Source organism: Phocoena phocoena, chromosome 16 (assembly GCF_963924675.1).
Source record: "Phocoena phocoena chromosome 16, mPhoPho1.1, whole genome shotgun sequence".
In the NCBI taxonomy this organism is placed as follows: domain Eukaryota; kingdom Metazoa; phylum Chordata; class Mammalia; order Artiodactyla; family Phocoenidae; genus Phocoena; species Phocoena phocoena.
The window spans coordinates 25,219,719-25,236,759 of NC_089234.1; the positions used below are offsets into that span (position 1 = coordinate 25,219,719).

Sequence of the window (17,041 nt, forward strand, 5' to 3'; positions counted from 1 at the left end):
GACCTGCCCAACCTTCTTTCCTTCCTTTCTTCCCTCACTTTCCTCTTCCCTTCCATCCCTCCCTGCCTCCTCCCTTCAACAAGTCCTTGCTGACAGCCTACCAGGTACCAGACACTGTGTATATATAAAACTGGGAATGAGGCAGACAGAGCCTTTGCCTTCAAAGAGCTAACTGTCCAGGAAGCCTCTTGGGGCTATCCTCAACCCCCTCCTCTGGACAGCCTTGACCCCACCCCCCCGACAACCACATATCTCTATCTAGCACTGACCAGCCACACACGCCATGCACGGAAATAAAAAACCACAGAGGATAGGAAATTATTTGTTCTTTGCCCAGGAACGTAACTTTGTTTCCCTACTTAAACCTTGAGCTTCCTGAAAGCAGGAAGTCTGATTCACCTGTAAGTCTCCCACAGGCCCTAACATAATGCCCTACACATAAATAAGTGCCCAGTGAGATATTTTTTATTACTAGCTATTCATTCTAATTCACTTAACAGTCACTGTTTCTAAGAATATTCATTAGCTGTCCATAGGATTTCTCTTATTATTGTTAACAGGTTTCAAGTTAATTATCATCCCCTTTCAGAAATTCATAACTCCTATTTGCTTTTCTTGCTTTATTACACTGGTTAACATTTTCGGAACAATACTCTAAGGCATCTCTATCATGTTCCTGACTTTAATAAGAATATTTCTAATGTTTCGCCATTAAGCGTGAAATTGACTGTAGTTTTGGAGTGAAGGAAATATCTTTTCATTCTTACTTCACTTAGGCCTTCAACAAAGCAAAGCATTCCTCTATAAGGTAAATAATTATCCTTCACACATTGTTACTGATTTGTTTTTCCTTTAAAGTCAGTCAGGATCCCCTGACACCAGTTTGTTAGTTGAGATGCCCCATTCTCCAAACAGCTCAGGAGCACTCTGTCCAGCATATATTAAATTCTGAGTGGTTATTCTTCAACACCCACCTTGACCTACTTCCCTTTGGGGACATTTTAAGTCCTGGGTTGTTTCTGTTTGTTTGTTTTTAAGCTTCTCCTTTGCTCCAGTCCAGTAAGCTTCTTTGGGCAACAGAAGCTTCACTGGAAAGCTACTTATCTATTATTAGACGGTGCTGAGGCAAGAGAGTACCTTGCCATCATGTTACTTCCTTCATCTGAGGAACGGTGTCTCCTGGTGAATGTAGCCAAATATCTGTGTACCTCAACCTGATTTTTTTTTTCTGCACCCCAGTCCGATTTGTTTTTATTCCATCCTGAATTTTCACCCCAATTTCTTTCCTTACTGATTGATGGCTTTTCATCTAGCCTGATTTCTTTTCACCTCCTTCCTGACTTATCTTCCCTCAATCCTAACTTCTTAGCACCCCAGCCCCATTTCTTTTCATTCCTTTTTAAATTTATTTTATGCTCCATCTTCATTTGGTCTCTCTCCAGAGGAGGAAGTCTCCACTGATTTTATCTGATTTCACAAAACTCTCACACACGCTCACAATCACCAACAGCATTACATACACAAATACGCATACATTTAGTTACTCACGTGTGCCTAGACACAGTATGCCAGTCTTACAGCGTAAACTCGTGCTCACTCACATACACACAATTACCTTGTCTATGAAGCCTCTTGGGGTGAGGTCTAGGTCAGGGGCTATGAGACCCAGGGGTCTCCAAATGTGTCTAAGCAAACTTGCTAAGGAAAAAAAAAATTCAGATGCCCAGGACCTAATCTGAGATCTACAGAATCAAAATCTCTGGAGGTGGGATTCAAGAATCTGCGCTGTAGTAGGTTCTCCGAGTGAGTCTACTGCTGGTGCAGAGCAGACCAGCACTTGGAAAGCATGAACACCTGCTCACTCTGGGGTAACAGAGGTTCCTGAAGATACACGTAAAAAAAAAAAAAAAGATTTCTGGTCAAACGAGCTTGGAAAAGCTGGACACCATAAGCACCACCACCTTCTCCTAAAGGTTCACATTGTATATTAAAGGCTCTGAGAAGTTCTACAGTAAAGAATCGCTTTTTTTTTTTTTTGCCATACATGGGCCTCTCACTAGAGTGGCCTCTCCCGTTGCAGAGCACAGGCTCCGGACGCGCAGGCTCAGTGGCCATGGCTCACGGGCCCAGGCGCTCCGCGGCATGTGGGATCTTCCCGGACCGGGGCACGAAGCCGTGTCCCCTGCATCGGCAGGCGGACTCTCAACCACTGCGCCACCAGGGAAGCCCAAGAATCGCCTTCTTTTTAAAAACTCAGTATTTCCCAAATATCTTGGACCCAAGGACCCAGTTTTCAATGGACACCTACCCTGCAGAACACTCTGGGAAACATGGCTTACACAAGTCCGCAACACCCAGTCCATTCAAACTCTGTCCATTCAAACCCACGAAGGCCCAGGCATCTGCAACCCCCTTTCCTCCAAGGCCCTCTGCTCGGGGATTCCCCACAGACCCCCAATCTAGACACCACCCTGCAGAGATACCTGGCTACTGACATACCAACCTCTTTTCCTTATTTAGACACACAACCACCCTTAGAGGCAGAGACCTTTATTACCATTTTAGGAGAAATGGAAACTGAACCTCAAAAAGTTCGCTGCTGGTGGAAACCATATGCTTTTTCCCCATTTTTAAATGGCCACTGGGCAATGTGTAAGAGAACTGTTTACGTATCTGTGGGAATGTGGGTGAATCAGATTCTGAGCGTGAAACTCAATGTTCCCCGCTTTTCTCCCCCTCTCCAGGGTTTATCTGGTGAGATCTGAGAACTATGGACTAGATAATTGAGTCCCACCCAGAACTCATCTTCGGTGTCTGTGACTCCCTGACTAGACCCCATGAAGGGCGGTGTGGGCGCTCTTTCCCCCTACCCAGACACGCCCCTCCTCCAGGGAAGGCTGGGTCTGGAGGCGCCAGCCTCCGGGTGCACCTGGGGGCAGGCGGGCACGTGGCCGGGGGCACTCACCGAGGATGCGGATCTGTGTGATGGCCCCGTGCAGGCCGAAGAGCATCCACAGCGGCTGCGAGGCGTCCACGCACAGCTGCATGCCCGCCGCGGAGCCATTGTGGCTGAGGTGCAGCTCACCGTCGGGGTTGACCACCAGGCCCAGGATGTCGCCGCTGTGCAGGGGCCCGGGCACGCGGCACACGGCCCAGAACTCCTTACGGTCCACCAGTGCCTCGGGGCTGAAAGGCAGGTCGGCTGGCCGCAGCGTGCCGGGGTCGCACGTGGTGACGCCGAAGGAGAGCGCGCCAGGCCGTGCGCCGCCCGAACGCGTGACCTTGACGAAGATGGTCTCGGCCACGCGCACGGGCCGGCTGGTGAAGACGAGCGCGCGCTCATCGCGCCCATGCTCCAGGCGCGCCACCGTCTGCTCGTCCAGGATGCGGACGTGTGCGCCGGCGCGCAGCGCGTGGAAGCGCAGGTCGCCGTCGAGCTGCGCCGGCAGAGCGTGGCTGTGCTGGGAGTTGAGCGAGTTCTGCGGGATGGGGCAGCCAGCGGCCGGCGTGGTCTCGTCGCCGTCGGCGCCCGGCACGTTGAGGTCGCACAGGCTCACAGAGAGGCGCGCTTCCTCGGCCTCACGTCGCAGCGACGGCCGCCGCAGGGCGGTGAAAGAGCGCGGCCGCACGCAGTCTGGTAGCACCAGCTCGCTGTCTGCGGCGAGAGGTAGACAGGGTGACCATCACGCGGGCCACAGCGCCCAGTCCCCATCGCCTGCGCACCTCCTCCCACTGGTCTTTAAAGCGCCCAGCAGTAAGACGCACCGCGTTTCTAATGGCACAGAAAATGCTAGGACATAACGTTGTGCAGGACTTCTAACTACGTATTTGTTTAAGCAAAGGATCAAGGCCGGCAGGAAGGACACCAAAACTAAAAACATGATTACTTCTAAACAGTATGCTTATTAAAATTGGATTTTTTTCCTAACTCCTGGGGCCCTCCCTTTTTATCCCAGCAGCCAGAAGAGCACCCGGCACTTAGGAGGCAGCAGTAAATAATATTTGTTGGATGCATGTTGACATCCTACCCGTCTGGGAGGCCAGAGAGAACCCCCCCTCCCTAGAACGCCTCTCTGCACAAATGGCAGAGAGACGTTCTTAGCCCAGCAATTACCTTGTGAAGTTACTGGCACGGAAGGACATTGAGGCTGAGAAGTTAAGTGAATGTATCCAAGCTATCCTTTCAAAACTGACAACTGGAAATCAAACCCTCTCTCTTTTTACTCATACAAGTAATACAGACTGTATTTTGTAGAAAAGACAGTTCGTCGAAAAGAAAAAGTAATCTGTCAGCCCACCATCCATAGGAAAATACTATTAATATTTGGATGTATGAGTTTCCAGCCTTTTTTCAATATATTTTAGTTACTTCTTTTTTAAAACAAAAATTGAATCATGCTATATAAATGCCAGTAGTTTTAAACTAACTCTAAATCTCTTTGAAAATGTGGCAACTTTTATCTATCTTCTCAGAAAAATGCACGTTCTCCCTAAATTCCGTGGATAATTTCAGGGCATCGACTCCAGGCGAAGAACTCTGCTATACAAATTTTCTTTTCAAAACTAGCTTTTCCATTTACTGTGTCCTGAATACCTTTCTACACTAATAACCATGTTTTTGATACCATACTTTTTAAATGGCTGGTTTTCTCTGCTTCACGGAGTACTATAATTTGTAATAAAAGTCATCAGTTGCAATGAATTACCCCTGCATTTCATCCTTAAAGCATCCCATGAAGTTGTTTCCATTGTACAGATAAAGCTCGGAGATGTTATGTGACAGCCACGAAGTGGCAGATCCAGGATTAAAGCAAGATCTGTCCAACTCCCAACGCTACATTCTCCACTTTCGGGCCCTCCTCGTTTACTGAACCCTTTCTGTGGGAGTCCCTAAATTTGGCTAGTACCACCACAGCTCACATCATGGGCCAATCCCATCTCAGGAGGCTTTTCTCTGAGCCTCCCCCACGGAGAATCTCTGCTTTCTCTCCAGGAGCTGAGTAAGGGCTGCTGGAGTGCTTGGTGTGAGAGTAAAGCTTGGGGGACTGGACTGGTAGGGGCCTCAGAGGCCAGAACTCAGCTCCAGCTGAATCTAGAGATGTTCTCTAAAGCCTCTCTCTCTTTGTTCTCCCCCAGCTCCCCTGCCCTTTCCAGGAACAGTGTTGTTTGGACCCCAGCAAGGAGAGGGTGCTGGGCCAGCCCTCCCCCCAAGGCTCCTGCTTCTCTGGAGAAGCCTCTTGGGGCCTGGCTGGTCAGGATTCCCAGCATCGTGTTTGGCAAGGAGGAGGGAGCCGACCGGAAAATGTGATTATTCCAGGGAATTGACTCTGTGACAGTAATGGTGCAGAGAAGCTGGGGGCCTGCGGAGAGGCAGAGGCGAGGAAGGCAAGACATTGGAGACAATAGTGGGGGGCTGAGGAGGGCTGTGGGCTGACCTGGACCCCAGGAAACAGCCCCAGCTCCCCTACCCCTTAGGGATTCCAGTCAGCGGCCCTTGAGGAGTCCAGAGGGTTGGGGACAGAGGAGAAGGGATGGGGAAACAGGGTGAGGAGGAAACAAGTGGCTCAGAAATGCCCAGCCGGGCCGATGAGAACAAGGCCGTCATGGGGGGCCCCCCACACACACACACCCCACACTCCTCTCTCCAGATGCTCAGAACAGATTCCTGAATGGGGCTGGAATGTGAGCTCTCTCCTGTTCTCTGCCCCTTCAGGAGTCCTCTTCTGCTTGGATATACCCACTACCTCCCAGCAGTGCCACTGCTGAGCTACTCTGTCTTTAGGAAAATGTTTCCTACTGTTAAACTGAAATCTACCTCCCTGTATTTTTTTTTTTGAACTCTTAAAAAAGTCATTTTATTGATCCTTTACCATACAAAATTTATTCAAATTACACCCATTTGAAGTAAGATCACAGCTAGAAAACAGGTTACCCTGTAACAAATTTACAAAATCTACCATAAAAGTTTTTTTTTTTACATTATATTACATATTATCATTTTTAAAGTAGCATACACACAAAACTTAACCGATTGGTAGTTTGCCTACTCCCAATTTTGGGAGAAATACTTCCTTTTGACAAAATCACATACCCGATAGGAAAAGAAATTCCCACAACTGCCAACTGCCACCCAACTCACTCTTCAAGGCATCTTCCTTCAAATCCCTCCTCTCATACACACGAGGTGTCAATGCTGAAGCTTTAAATACTGCAATTGAATTTACAGATCTACACTTATAAAAATCAACACAAGAACCGCCACCACGGCAACAAACACAAACAAAATCACTCTTAGAAAATTACAAACCAGCTAGAAAATATTCTGGCAGTGTTTACAAGTGACTTGCTATTTTTATACAAAATTGCTAGATAATGAAAATAAGTAGCCTGCGTATCAACCTAAATAAAATGATCACACAAATCTGTACGTATAAACACACACCTATCGTGTGTTGCTCTTTATACAGTTTACTTTCTAGGGCTTACTCAGTCATAACCCCCCTGTATTTATACCTCCTACCCCTGGGGCTGCCTCTCAGCCCCACACTGAGGACCGCTTTCCTCAGGGAATACTCAGACTCCCCACACACCTTCCCACCTCTCAGACAATGAACACAACCAGACTCAGTATTCCAGATGTGCCCTGGCCAGCTCAAGGCACAATGTGGCCATCACACCTCCCCTGATAAGTACACTATACTTCTAATAATGCAACCTAAAAGTATTTTAGGTTTTTTGGTTAACAAAATCCATATACTGGTAGGCAAGACAGGAGCATAGTTAAGTGCAAGGACTCTGAAGTCATCAGCTTGGGTTCAAATCCTAGCTCTGCCATTTCCTGGCCGTATGACCTTGGGCTAATAGCTTAACCCCTCTGGGACTCTCTTCTTCAGCAATCAGCATTTACTTATTGGTATAAAATATGGACATAATACTCCCCTTGGAAGGGATGCTGAGAAGACGAGGTACCTAGGGCACCTAGTAGAGCACGTGGCACATAATAATCGCGAGGTTAATATGAGCCATTGTTATTGTTTTCATGCTACATGGTTCAGAAGAATATGCATGGGCTTTGGGTTTAAATGTCTGATCCAGCACTTGGCTGGTGGCCTGTGGGTAAGCAACTGTCCTCCAGCCCCCGATCACTCACCACGAGAACAGGGGTACACTAATACCTGCTTTGCGATGTTGTCGCAGGGATCAGAGGTAGATTGAGAAGCCCCTGGCACCTGGATACTTGATAACTTCAGTTACTACCATTTGCTCAGGTTGAGTTTATCAACCAAAGTCAGGTCCACCTGCACTCAGACAACTAACTTTTTGAACCTAGGACTTTCCATCAGTCGTGACAAGCACCCAGGACAAAATCACTGAATGACATTACTGACTAAAGACCAGGAAGGAGAAGCTACAAATGGTGATCAGAGACAAGAGAAGAGGAAGAAGGAGAAACAGTGGGCAAAGAGAGAGAGAGGGGAAGGGGTAGGAAAGAGATCCTTTTGGCCTTCGTTGAAATATAACAGGAGTTAGGAGAGGAGGTACAGGAGATGCTGGGAAACAGCTAAAAATGGAATCTCTGGGGCCAGTGCCCAGCCCAAGTATGTCTTCTCTCCCATCCCCTCCACCCCTCGGGGTCAGAAGCAGCTGCAGGCCACCAGCAAGCTCCAAAATAACCATCCCATCAGTGTGCCCAGCTGCGCAGGGCCCTGAAATAGATGAAACCTGAGATGGAGGAACTGGTCAGAGCGCCCTCCGCAGAGGAGATGGCAAAGGTCACATCACCTTGATGTGAGTTCACATCAAGCTGGAGGTCAGGGAAGGGTCCGGGCCCCCGAAGCCAGGGGAGAACAACCATGGGCTGAACCTCAGCCCAGGACTGCGCCCTGGGGTACAGCTTGGAAAACCCAGAGGGCTAGCCTGTGACCCCCAAGCAGTGGGGCGGCCCCACGTTTGAAGCAACAAGTTATTTAATCTGTGCCTGGGACACACAGCTGCCCACTTGGAGGTGTTTATGACAGGGGAGGGGCGGCACAGGGCCACTGGAGAAGCTGCAAAGCTGGCTCCCCTCGTGTCCCGTCTTTCAGGAGAGAACTTGGCAGTCTTCAGCTCCTGCCTAATCTGGTGCCTGGCACTGGCTCTGCAGGTCCCCTGGGCCCAGGCAGAAAGAGCCAGGCCCTGCAAAGGGCAGGGAGGCCTGGGCCAGGGTTTCCTCCCCTCAGGGTGGCACTCAGAGCACCCACGCATTGACCCCCTATGTGCCCAGCCCTGGGCAGGGGTTAAGGAGAGGGAGAGCCAGGACCTGGGCCCTGGGGAGCCAGTAGTCCTTGGGAGACTTGAAGCTTGGAGGCATGAAAATATTTGAGTACAATTTTGTTACAAAATTCTTAGTGTCTCAGGTAAGACAGGACCTCAGAGGAGAATGAGGAAATCTGTTTATCTCTGCCAAGTTCTCACCCAGCCTTGGCTAGAATGCCCCTGGGGACAAGAAGCTCACCACTTCTCAAGGCCATCTATCCTCTACTTTGACTCGCTCTGAAACAGAAGTTCTTAGCCTCAGTTGGACAGCATTATCCTAAAAGGGAGATTTATCCTGAAGAAGAGAAGGCTCAGAGGGGGCCCCAAGGAGTGGGTACAGGACACTTGGAACCATGCAAGGAAAGTTTTTCTAACAGTCACAGTTGTTCAGAGACGGCATCTCAGGAAAAACAAGATTTGACCCAGGCCCTGAAGGACAAGAGGGTCTGGAATGACAGAAGTGAGAGCCACTCGGGTGGGAAAACTGCATTAGCAAATGCCTGGGGAGAACAGTCTGAGCAAAACCAGTGAAGAGAAAGGAAAGGAGTGGAGGAAGGCGCGCCAGGCGGAGGGCACCAGGGCCAGCTCCCACCCAGAGACCCACTCAGCCCCCCACACGTTGCCGGCCAGTGCGGGGTAACCAAGGCAGGGCCTGGGAACTGGAGCAGAGGCTCCTTTGAAGCAGGGCCTGCCGTCAGCCCAAGTCTTGTTTGTTTAGATTCGCACATCCGCAGCGCTGGATAATCTTTAACCACGGGTCAGCCTGCAGCCGCCCAGCCGGCTGGCAGATCTCTGCCGGCCCCTGTTTGGAAGGTGCGCCAACCCAGTTACTGTGTCCATAAACATCCTCCTGCTGGCCCGCAGCTGGCACGGAGCAGGAGGAGGAGCCAGGAGGACGGGTACATGGCTTAGATGGGCGAGGGGTTTCTCCACCCTTCTGGGCAGTGCCATGAGCCCACACCACCTCCACACTCTCCATGTAAACCCAACCACGGGAAAGCTAGGAGAAACAAACACACTTTCTGAGGCTCGCGGAGGGAAGGGCAGAATGTCCCAGAATCACTCAGAGTCATAGACTCTTAGGTTTATAGAATCTTCAAGCCACAGGATCTTAGATGTATAGATTCTCAGAATCATCTGGTCTGGTGGTTCTCAAACTTTTTTTTTTCAAGCAGTGGAATCATTCATCCAATGGAACGGAAAACTGCTTAAAGTCTAAGAGGTGGTCACAGAGCCCTGCCACTCAGCTGCCTCAGAGATGCCTCTGTGGAATCCCAGTGCTCCAAGGAACCCAGATGGAGAACCACAGATCTTGTTCCAAGAAACAGTTTAGATCGCGTGGTTTGGCTTTCATCCAGACACAGGGACTTGGTTTTAAGGCTCCCTCTTCCAATGAGACGACTGGCAGGGGACTGTCTATTTTGGTGGTGTTTCTAGATATTCCTTTTTAACCGAAAAAGACAGCCCTTCCCATTTGTATAAACACTTTTACATATGTGAGCCTCACAGAATATCTGTGAGGTACATGGTGTGTGTATAATTATGTCCAAGTAACAGACAAGGCGGTTGAGGCACAGAGATGCTGAGAGACTTGCCCAAAGCTAGTGAATGGCCAAGTGGAGTCGATTCAGTCAGGTCTCCTGCTTCTGAAATGACAGCTTTGTCCCTAATACTACAAGGCCCCAGCTCCTCCCCTACACACACCCCACTATGGGCCACCGGCTCTCTCCAAGGTCCCCAGAACTATATCTTGGGCCAAAGAGATACTAGATGGAAACACATAAAATTGCCATTTCTGGACATTACAAACAGTCAAATATTGGCAACTATATATGGTTACACTTTATATATATTCATTCTGGTAGAAAACTAGAGCACACTGTGAACAACAGAATCAAACAAAGCCCTCAAGAGCCTTCAGGGAACTACAGGGCAGGCAGACCTACCCTCACCACTGAAACAGGACGCTGGTCACCCACTGCCCCTCTTCGACTCTGCCGGGGCCCTGGTGGCCTATCTGTGCCCAACACATATGGCTGATCCCTGATGCCTGGAGCTCTCACAAGCTCTATTCTGGAAGACATAAGGGGGCCAAAATCCCCACCCCTGAGGGGGTATCTAGACATAATAGGGAGACCAGAGAGACTCATATTTAAAGAAGCTGGGAATTAATGTAGCCCACACTTCTGGGCTCAAGTCCCAGCTCCACCAAGCTGTGTGACCATGGACAAGTTATCAGACCTCTCTGAGCCTCTGTTTCCTTATCTGCAAAATAGGTACAGTAATAACTTTCTTTATAATACAGACAAAGAGGATTGCTACTGTATTCTTAAAAGAGGACAATATATGATGCAGAACTGCTGATACTGCTTAGACCCCCGCTTGCTTCAGGAAGAGGAAGGGTCACGAAGAACACAGTAAGTCAGGGAAGGCTCCCTAGTAGAGGGGAGGGTTTGGTACTGGGCCTTGACATAACTGGCAGAATTTGAGGTGAGCAAAAAAGAAGCACCTGGAAGAGTCTCCGAAGCAGAAAGAACAGCAAGGTTTTTTTTTTTTTAAACTAAGAAGAAATGAAGGGCTTCCCTGGTGGCGCAGTGGTTAAGAATCCACCTGCCCATGCAGGGGACATGGGTTCGAGCCCTGGTCCGGGAAGATCCCACATGCTGCAGAGCAACTAAGCCTGTGAGCCACAACTCCTGAGCCTGCGCTCTAGAGCCCACATGCCACAACTACTGAGCCTGCGCTCTAGAGCCCGCGAACCACAACTACTGAAGCCCGCGCGCCTAGAGCCCGTGCTCCGCAACAAGAGAAGCCACCACAGTGAGACGCCCACGCACCGCAACAAAGAGTAGCCCCCGCTCGCCGCAACTAGAGAAAGCCTGCGCACAGCAATGAAGACCCAACGCAGCCAAAAATAAATAAATAAATAAAATTTTAAAAAGAAAGAAATGGAAACCATCAAAAAGGAAGAAATCGCTATCAGCATCCTCGGCTCGTTCTCCATCCCAAGAGCTTGGCTCAGGCTCCTGAAGCCAATATTTGCCTCTCAGCCCCTGGCAGCCACAGCTGAAGGTAAATATTGGTTTAGCCTGGGAAGCGGAAGCCCCAGATGGCAGTGTGGCCCTCAGCCGGCCGGGATGCCTCACGCCCTGTACCACAAGCTGAGGCACGCCCGGGACAGAGACCTGACCCCAGGCCTTATCTACGGAGAGGCCCAGGCCTCTCAATGCTGAGCAGCCAGGCTGGCCCACCACCCCAGAGACTGGTGCAGCAGCAGCCTGGCCCCCAGAAAGCTACCCTGAGGGTCTCTGTACATCCTTCTCCTCAGTAGGCAGGTGGATTCTTTTACCAAGACCTAGGATGACACCATGAGTCCTCGGGAGCCCCCCTAATGGCCTCCTAACACCCTCCTGGGCTCAGCCACAGACATCTTGATGTGGCAGTAAGTCTTCTCACACTGACCTTGTGCCCACGTCAGCTGGGAGGTCTGAATCCCAGGCCCAGCCTGGCTTTTGACTAGTTGGGAGAACTCGGGTAGGCCCCTCCCCATCTCTGGGCCACATTTCCTCTTACTGAAAAACTTGACAGCAAGAAGCTGCTGGAAACTTTCTACTCTCTTGGCTCTCTCCTCTGTGATGCGTGAGCATACCCACACCGGCACACACCTGCTCTCTGCTAGTCATCCACTACCTTCCCACTGCATCCCATCCCCTGAAGGATCTGCTCCCCGACTGCCCGCCAATTCCCCACCTCTGTGCCAATGCACACCCCTCCTGTCTGGCCTAAACTGTTCCTCCTCAACCAGTCCATTCTTTTCACCTCCCCTGGTTTCTGACATGAAACTCATCTCCTACAGGAAGTCCTTCTGGATTGCTCCCCAGCTGCACCACCCCCCCACCCCCCCCCCCAGTTTTATTCTTCAGCCACACTTTTTTGCAGTATTGGATTTAGGTCACCTCAGAGCAGTCATATGGCATGTCCCCCAGTATAAACACTCTTTAAGGAGAGGGGCTGGGTTTCCAATTCTAGTGTCTCCTCCGACCCCTGCACAGCACCTAGGCTGTGGTGGGCACAGTGGGGTGCGCAGGAACACCCTACAGATGGATTCCTGGCTCACCAGCTTTCTGCCAGGATCCACAGCTGCTCTTCCTGAACCAACACTTCTGAGAGGAAGAGGGAGACCTTGAAAACTGGGATAGGAACTTATCTCTCCAAGTACTAATCACCCCATAAAACTTGTATTTATTTAGTTGCTGGCAGGTCCTTCTTTTTTTTTTAGGTCCTTCTTCCTGGAGGTAGGAAGCTGTTATTCTTGGAGATACCAGCCTGGGCTTGGGCCAGGGTGCCCGGAGGGAAAAGGGTGATCTGCTGTGAACTCCAACATAACAGGGAGCCTGGAAGGCCTGAAGCAGGTCTGCTGGGGCCATGGCACGGGCATCAGGGGGCCTAGGTGATGGTTAGGGCAGTGGGGGGCGGGGATGGGGACCCCACCTGGAGGTGTCAATCAGGGAGAGACATCAGCCCCTACCTCCACTCTGTGGCGGGAAGACAGCCAATCTGTCCATGGCCTGACTTGTGGACCTACTATGTGCCAGAGAGCCCAGGATGTCTCTGGGCTGAGGAGCTTGGAGGGCTTTGGCCACAGGTTCCAGGTGGAGGCAAGAGGGGAGGGGGCAGGCCTCTGGCAGGTAATCTCTAAAGATGAGCCACGGTTTTGGGGGACAATCACCCCAGGAAAGACAGGCCCATCCTCAGAGCCCCCAAGACAGAGAGTGACTTCTTCAGAGGAGAAACTCAGCTGAGGAGGAAGATGAGGGAAAGCAGAGGAGCCGGCGGGATCTGGGTGGAGGGAGAGAGAGGCCCAGAAAGACACAGGTGCAGTGACGTGGCAGGTAAGGAGAGAGGGGGAGATGAGAAGTGGGGAGGAGAGGGAGGGAAATGGACCCTGAGACTATACAGGGCAGCAGGTGTGTCCCGGGGGCAGGGGCACGGAATGAGAGCATAGAGCAGCAGGCCCACCTCCGAAGATAACTTGGGTGCGTCTCTCCTTTCTTCACAAAAAAAGTCAATTTAGGAAGAGCAAATCGAGTAGCTATTTTAATCTGCTAATTCATTTTAGGGGCCATAATCAGTGTTTTAAAATGCCCAGGGATTATGGTGATTTACAGCTGTGACGGGAATCAGCTGGGGCCTTGGCCTTATTGGGTATACAGAGAGGAGGCTGACAGGAAATCCAAATGCAACTGAAAATACTGCGTGAAAACCCATTTATAGTCAAAGAGGCTGGGCCAGGTCAATGCCTGGGCTCTGCCCCAGGGTGGGGCCCTTCAAGATTACTCTCCAAGCCCCTCCCTCAGCCCCTGAGATTTGGAAGCCCCATCTCACCCAGTATGTCCCCTTCATCCTCACCCCCATCCCAACCCTCCTGGAACTTATAGGCCCAGCCTAAGCCTCCTCCACCAAGAAGCCTTCCTAGACTCCATCCTCCCACACTGACTTCAGCCTCCTCTGACTTCCTGCTTAAACCCACCGCGGCTGCTGGTGGTGGGGGGGGCCGGATGGGGAGGGGGCAGGTAATGCAAAAGGTACTACTTTTGGCATCAGAACACCCAGTTCAAGTCCCAGCTCTGCCACACCCATACACGGACAGGACAGACCTTCCATGGGCCTCAATTTTCTCCCTGACAAATGGGGATAATAATCACTCCCTCCAGGGCCAGCTGCTGAGAGGTGAAATGAGATAACTGGATGGAAACCATCTTGGCAAATGGATCAGATCCTACGACCACAGTGTTCAGCGATTAACTGTTGTCTCTTGGGTTATGCCCTGATTGTTCTGGAGTGTTTGCTTTGTCTCCCAGTGAGCCTGAGGCTGTCTGTGAGTGGGGCTGGGTCTACCTCGGCCACGCCCCCAACCCTTTCCTTCATCTAACATCCATCCCACCACTCTCCCCTACCCACACTGCAAATATTCCTCAGGGTCCTGTACACACCAGGCACAAGATTCCACCCTGGAGAGGAAACTAGCTGGGTAAGACACAGATCCCTCCTTCACACAGAAAGACTTCTAACGATTACTCATTTCTTTGTTTTTACTTTCACAGTCTTTTTTCTTTTTAACTATCTTTTTACTCAAATAAAAGTGTTCTGAAAAAAAAGAGCTTCACTGTTTCTAGGCTCTGAAGTCAGAAAGGACAAAAAGAAAAAACGTTTTTCCACCACCTCCATGGCAGTTTTCTCTGCAGGGATGTGGGGCAGGGATGGGAGATGGGGAGAGCAAACATTGGCTTGAGCATCGACTTGGTACCCAGGACTATGCTGGGCACTTTACTCATAGCCTCTTTAGTTGGATTGAATTTTCCTACCAACCCATTTTACAGATGGAAAATCTGAGGTTCATCCAGGATCCTCCTGGAGACACAGCCAATCTGCCCATGGGTTGACCTGTACCCAGTCTACGTGTGCTCACGCACATGCACACACACTTGCCTACACGTGCTCAAGTGCAGCAAGGTGGGATTCCTGGACTGGGAGTCAGGTGAGCTGGGTTCCAGCCCCACCTCAGCCACCAACTCGCTGTGAGACCCAAGGAAGTCGGAGACTCTGAGGCCCCTTCCAGCCCTGGCATTTTAGGGTCTGTGTGTGCCCCTGCCAGGAAGCCTGGTACTTTAGCAGCCCTAGAATACTTTCTAATGTCCCTCCTCCTCACCTCCCACAGGATGTCTGCCCTCTCACTCCCCTGTAGTAGCCTTACTCACACTGGGGGCCCAGAAGCAGCCAGAAGAGTCTTAGCCCCCCTCGTGCCTTCTGCTGTCCCCTCCTGCCCCTTTCACCCATATCCCTGCAAAAAGGACTAAGGTGGGGTTGGACCTCCTGGAAGGCTGCAGAGCCCAGGGGCCGGGCCTCACCTGGGGCTGAGCCTGCAGTGCCTCCTAGGGCCAACGACAACTTCCCTGAGCTTGAGGCTCACCTCCACGGGCCCAGTGAGGGAGTCTGCCTCCCAGGGTTGCTACGAGAACGGCAATAACAAAGTGCCTGGCACACAGTAAGTGCTCTGTAAACTATCGTTATGATGATTAATATTAATTACTTCCTGGGGGTGAGGGGGTCTTTGAGGCTGCCATACATGATCATGAAGGTCGCACACGGCTCAAAGGCACAACCTGAGGGACCACGGAGGGCAGAAATCTCGCCAGGCTCCACTTGCCACAGCTGTGGGCCTGGAAGAAGGGATGCTCTGCAGTTCACATCAAGGCTCCCAGAGCTGTCCCAGTGCCCAGTCAGCCCCAGGGCTGCTACCAGTGGGGGAGGGAGCCCCGTGCCTGATAGAACCAAGTCAAGTCAGCCACGGCACCAGAAGTGTGCCCTGCACCTAAGGGGCCAGAGGGAGAGGGCACTCACCAAGTAGCTGGACGCCCCGCGTGAGGCCATAGACGTCCACCAGGGCCCAGAGCGGGTCGGCTGTGCGGACCCCATTGAAGAAGAGCATGGCGGCCGAGTCGTTGATGCGGTAGAAAACACGGCCCTTCTTGTCCACCCAGAAGGCGATGATGTTGCCCTCGTTGGCAAACTCCTCGGGCAGCGCCTTGGCCCAGAAGCCGCTCTGGGACACCAGGTCGGGGCAGGCGTACTTGGGCAGTGAGTCAGGATGGATACGGGACGGGTCCTTGCTCGTGAAGCCTAGCCGCAGCGCCCCGCTCCAGCAGCACTGCTTCTTGGTGATCTGGGCGGCAGGGGGTTGGCCTCAGACACACCATCAGTGAGCCCAAGGGGAAGGGGCTGTGCCCTTCTCTGCAGTCCACCCCCAGACAGACTCCTATGGGGAGTCACACCGCCCAGCTCACCCGCTATTTGGGCCCCTCTCCCTCCCCCAGGAGCCCCCACCAGTTGAGTGAGAGCTAGTTCTCACCTCCCACCATCATCTCCCATCACCTCCCCATGACCACTCCCCTCTCCTGTTCCTTCTCTGTCATGCAGGGAAGGTTGAGAAAGGAGTAAGGAGGAGGAGAGAGAAAGAGGAGGGATGAAGAAGGGTAGAAGTGCGGTAGGGAGGAAAGAGAAGGGGCAGGGGGTAGTGATAGCTGTGAGCAGAAGGCAGTGTCTGGCAGGAACGTCCAGAGGCCCCAGGGGGACGCAGTGACGGGAACAGGGAGGGAGGCCCCACCTTCAGCCTGACTTGCTCATAGATGAGGACCGGGCGGTTACTGAAGGTGATGGCATTGCAGAAGCTGGCCTGCCTCTTGACGGCCTTGTGGCTGAGGTCCATGAGGATCTGGGAGCCCTTGGTATGTGGGTGGAAGAGCAGTGGCGTGGCCGGGAGCCCCCCACCGGGCAGCACCGGTGGGCAGTACTTCTGCTTGTGGTGGCATCGGTGAGAGGTGACAGGGAAGGGGCCCCCGATGGAGTCTGCAAAGGAACGAGTCACAGCGTCAGAGAATTTGACAGTCCAAGAGCTGGACCAGGGTCCCCTAGGGAAGGGCAGAGGGCTGGGGCATAAGCAGAAGTCACCACTGCCCAGGATTTCCACCATCTTGGCCCCTTAGCACCACTGCCACTTTTTGCCACCTTCCTTCTCCTGCTACCATCTACTGCTATTTCCCACTTCACCACCTACCACCATTTATTACCCACCACCATCCACTCCCACCCTTCACCCGTCTCCCCCCACCATCTGCCCCCACCCTTCACTCATCACCTCCCACCACCATCCGCCCCACCCTTCACCTGTCACCTTCCACCACCACCA

The 17,041-nt window shown here is 51.7% G+C and overlaps 1 protein-coding gene across 1 annotated transcript in view; it reads right to left on the bottom strand.

Moving 5' to 3' along the window:
- NEURL1 (neuralized E3 ubiquitin protein ligase 1) overlaps positions 1-17,041 on the bottom strand; it is a 77,208-nt gene that overhangs the window by 1,391 nt on the left and 58,776 nt on the right. Inside the window, exons 2-4 of the mRNA XM_065894689.1 lie at positions 16,460-16,701; positions 15,697-16,018; positions 2,966-3,655 (exon numbers count right to left, since the gene is read on the bottom strand). Coding sequence (XP_065750761.1) covers positions 2,966-3,655; positions 15,697-16,018; positions 16,460-16,701 — 1,254 coding nt within the window. The remainder of the gene's footprint in view (positions 1-2,965; positions 3,656-15,696; positions 16,019-16,459; positions 16,702-17,041) is intronic.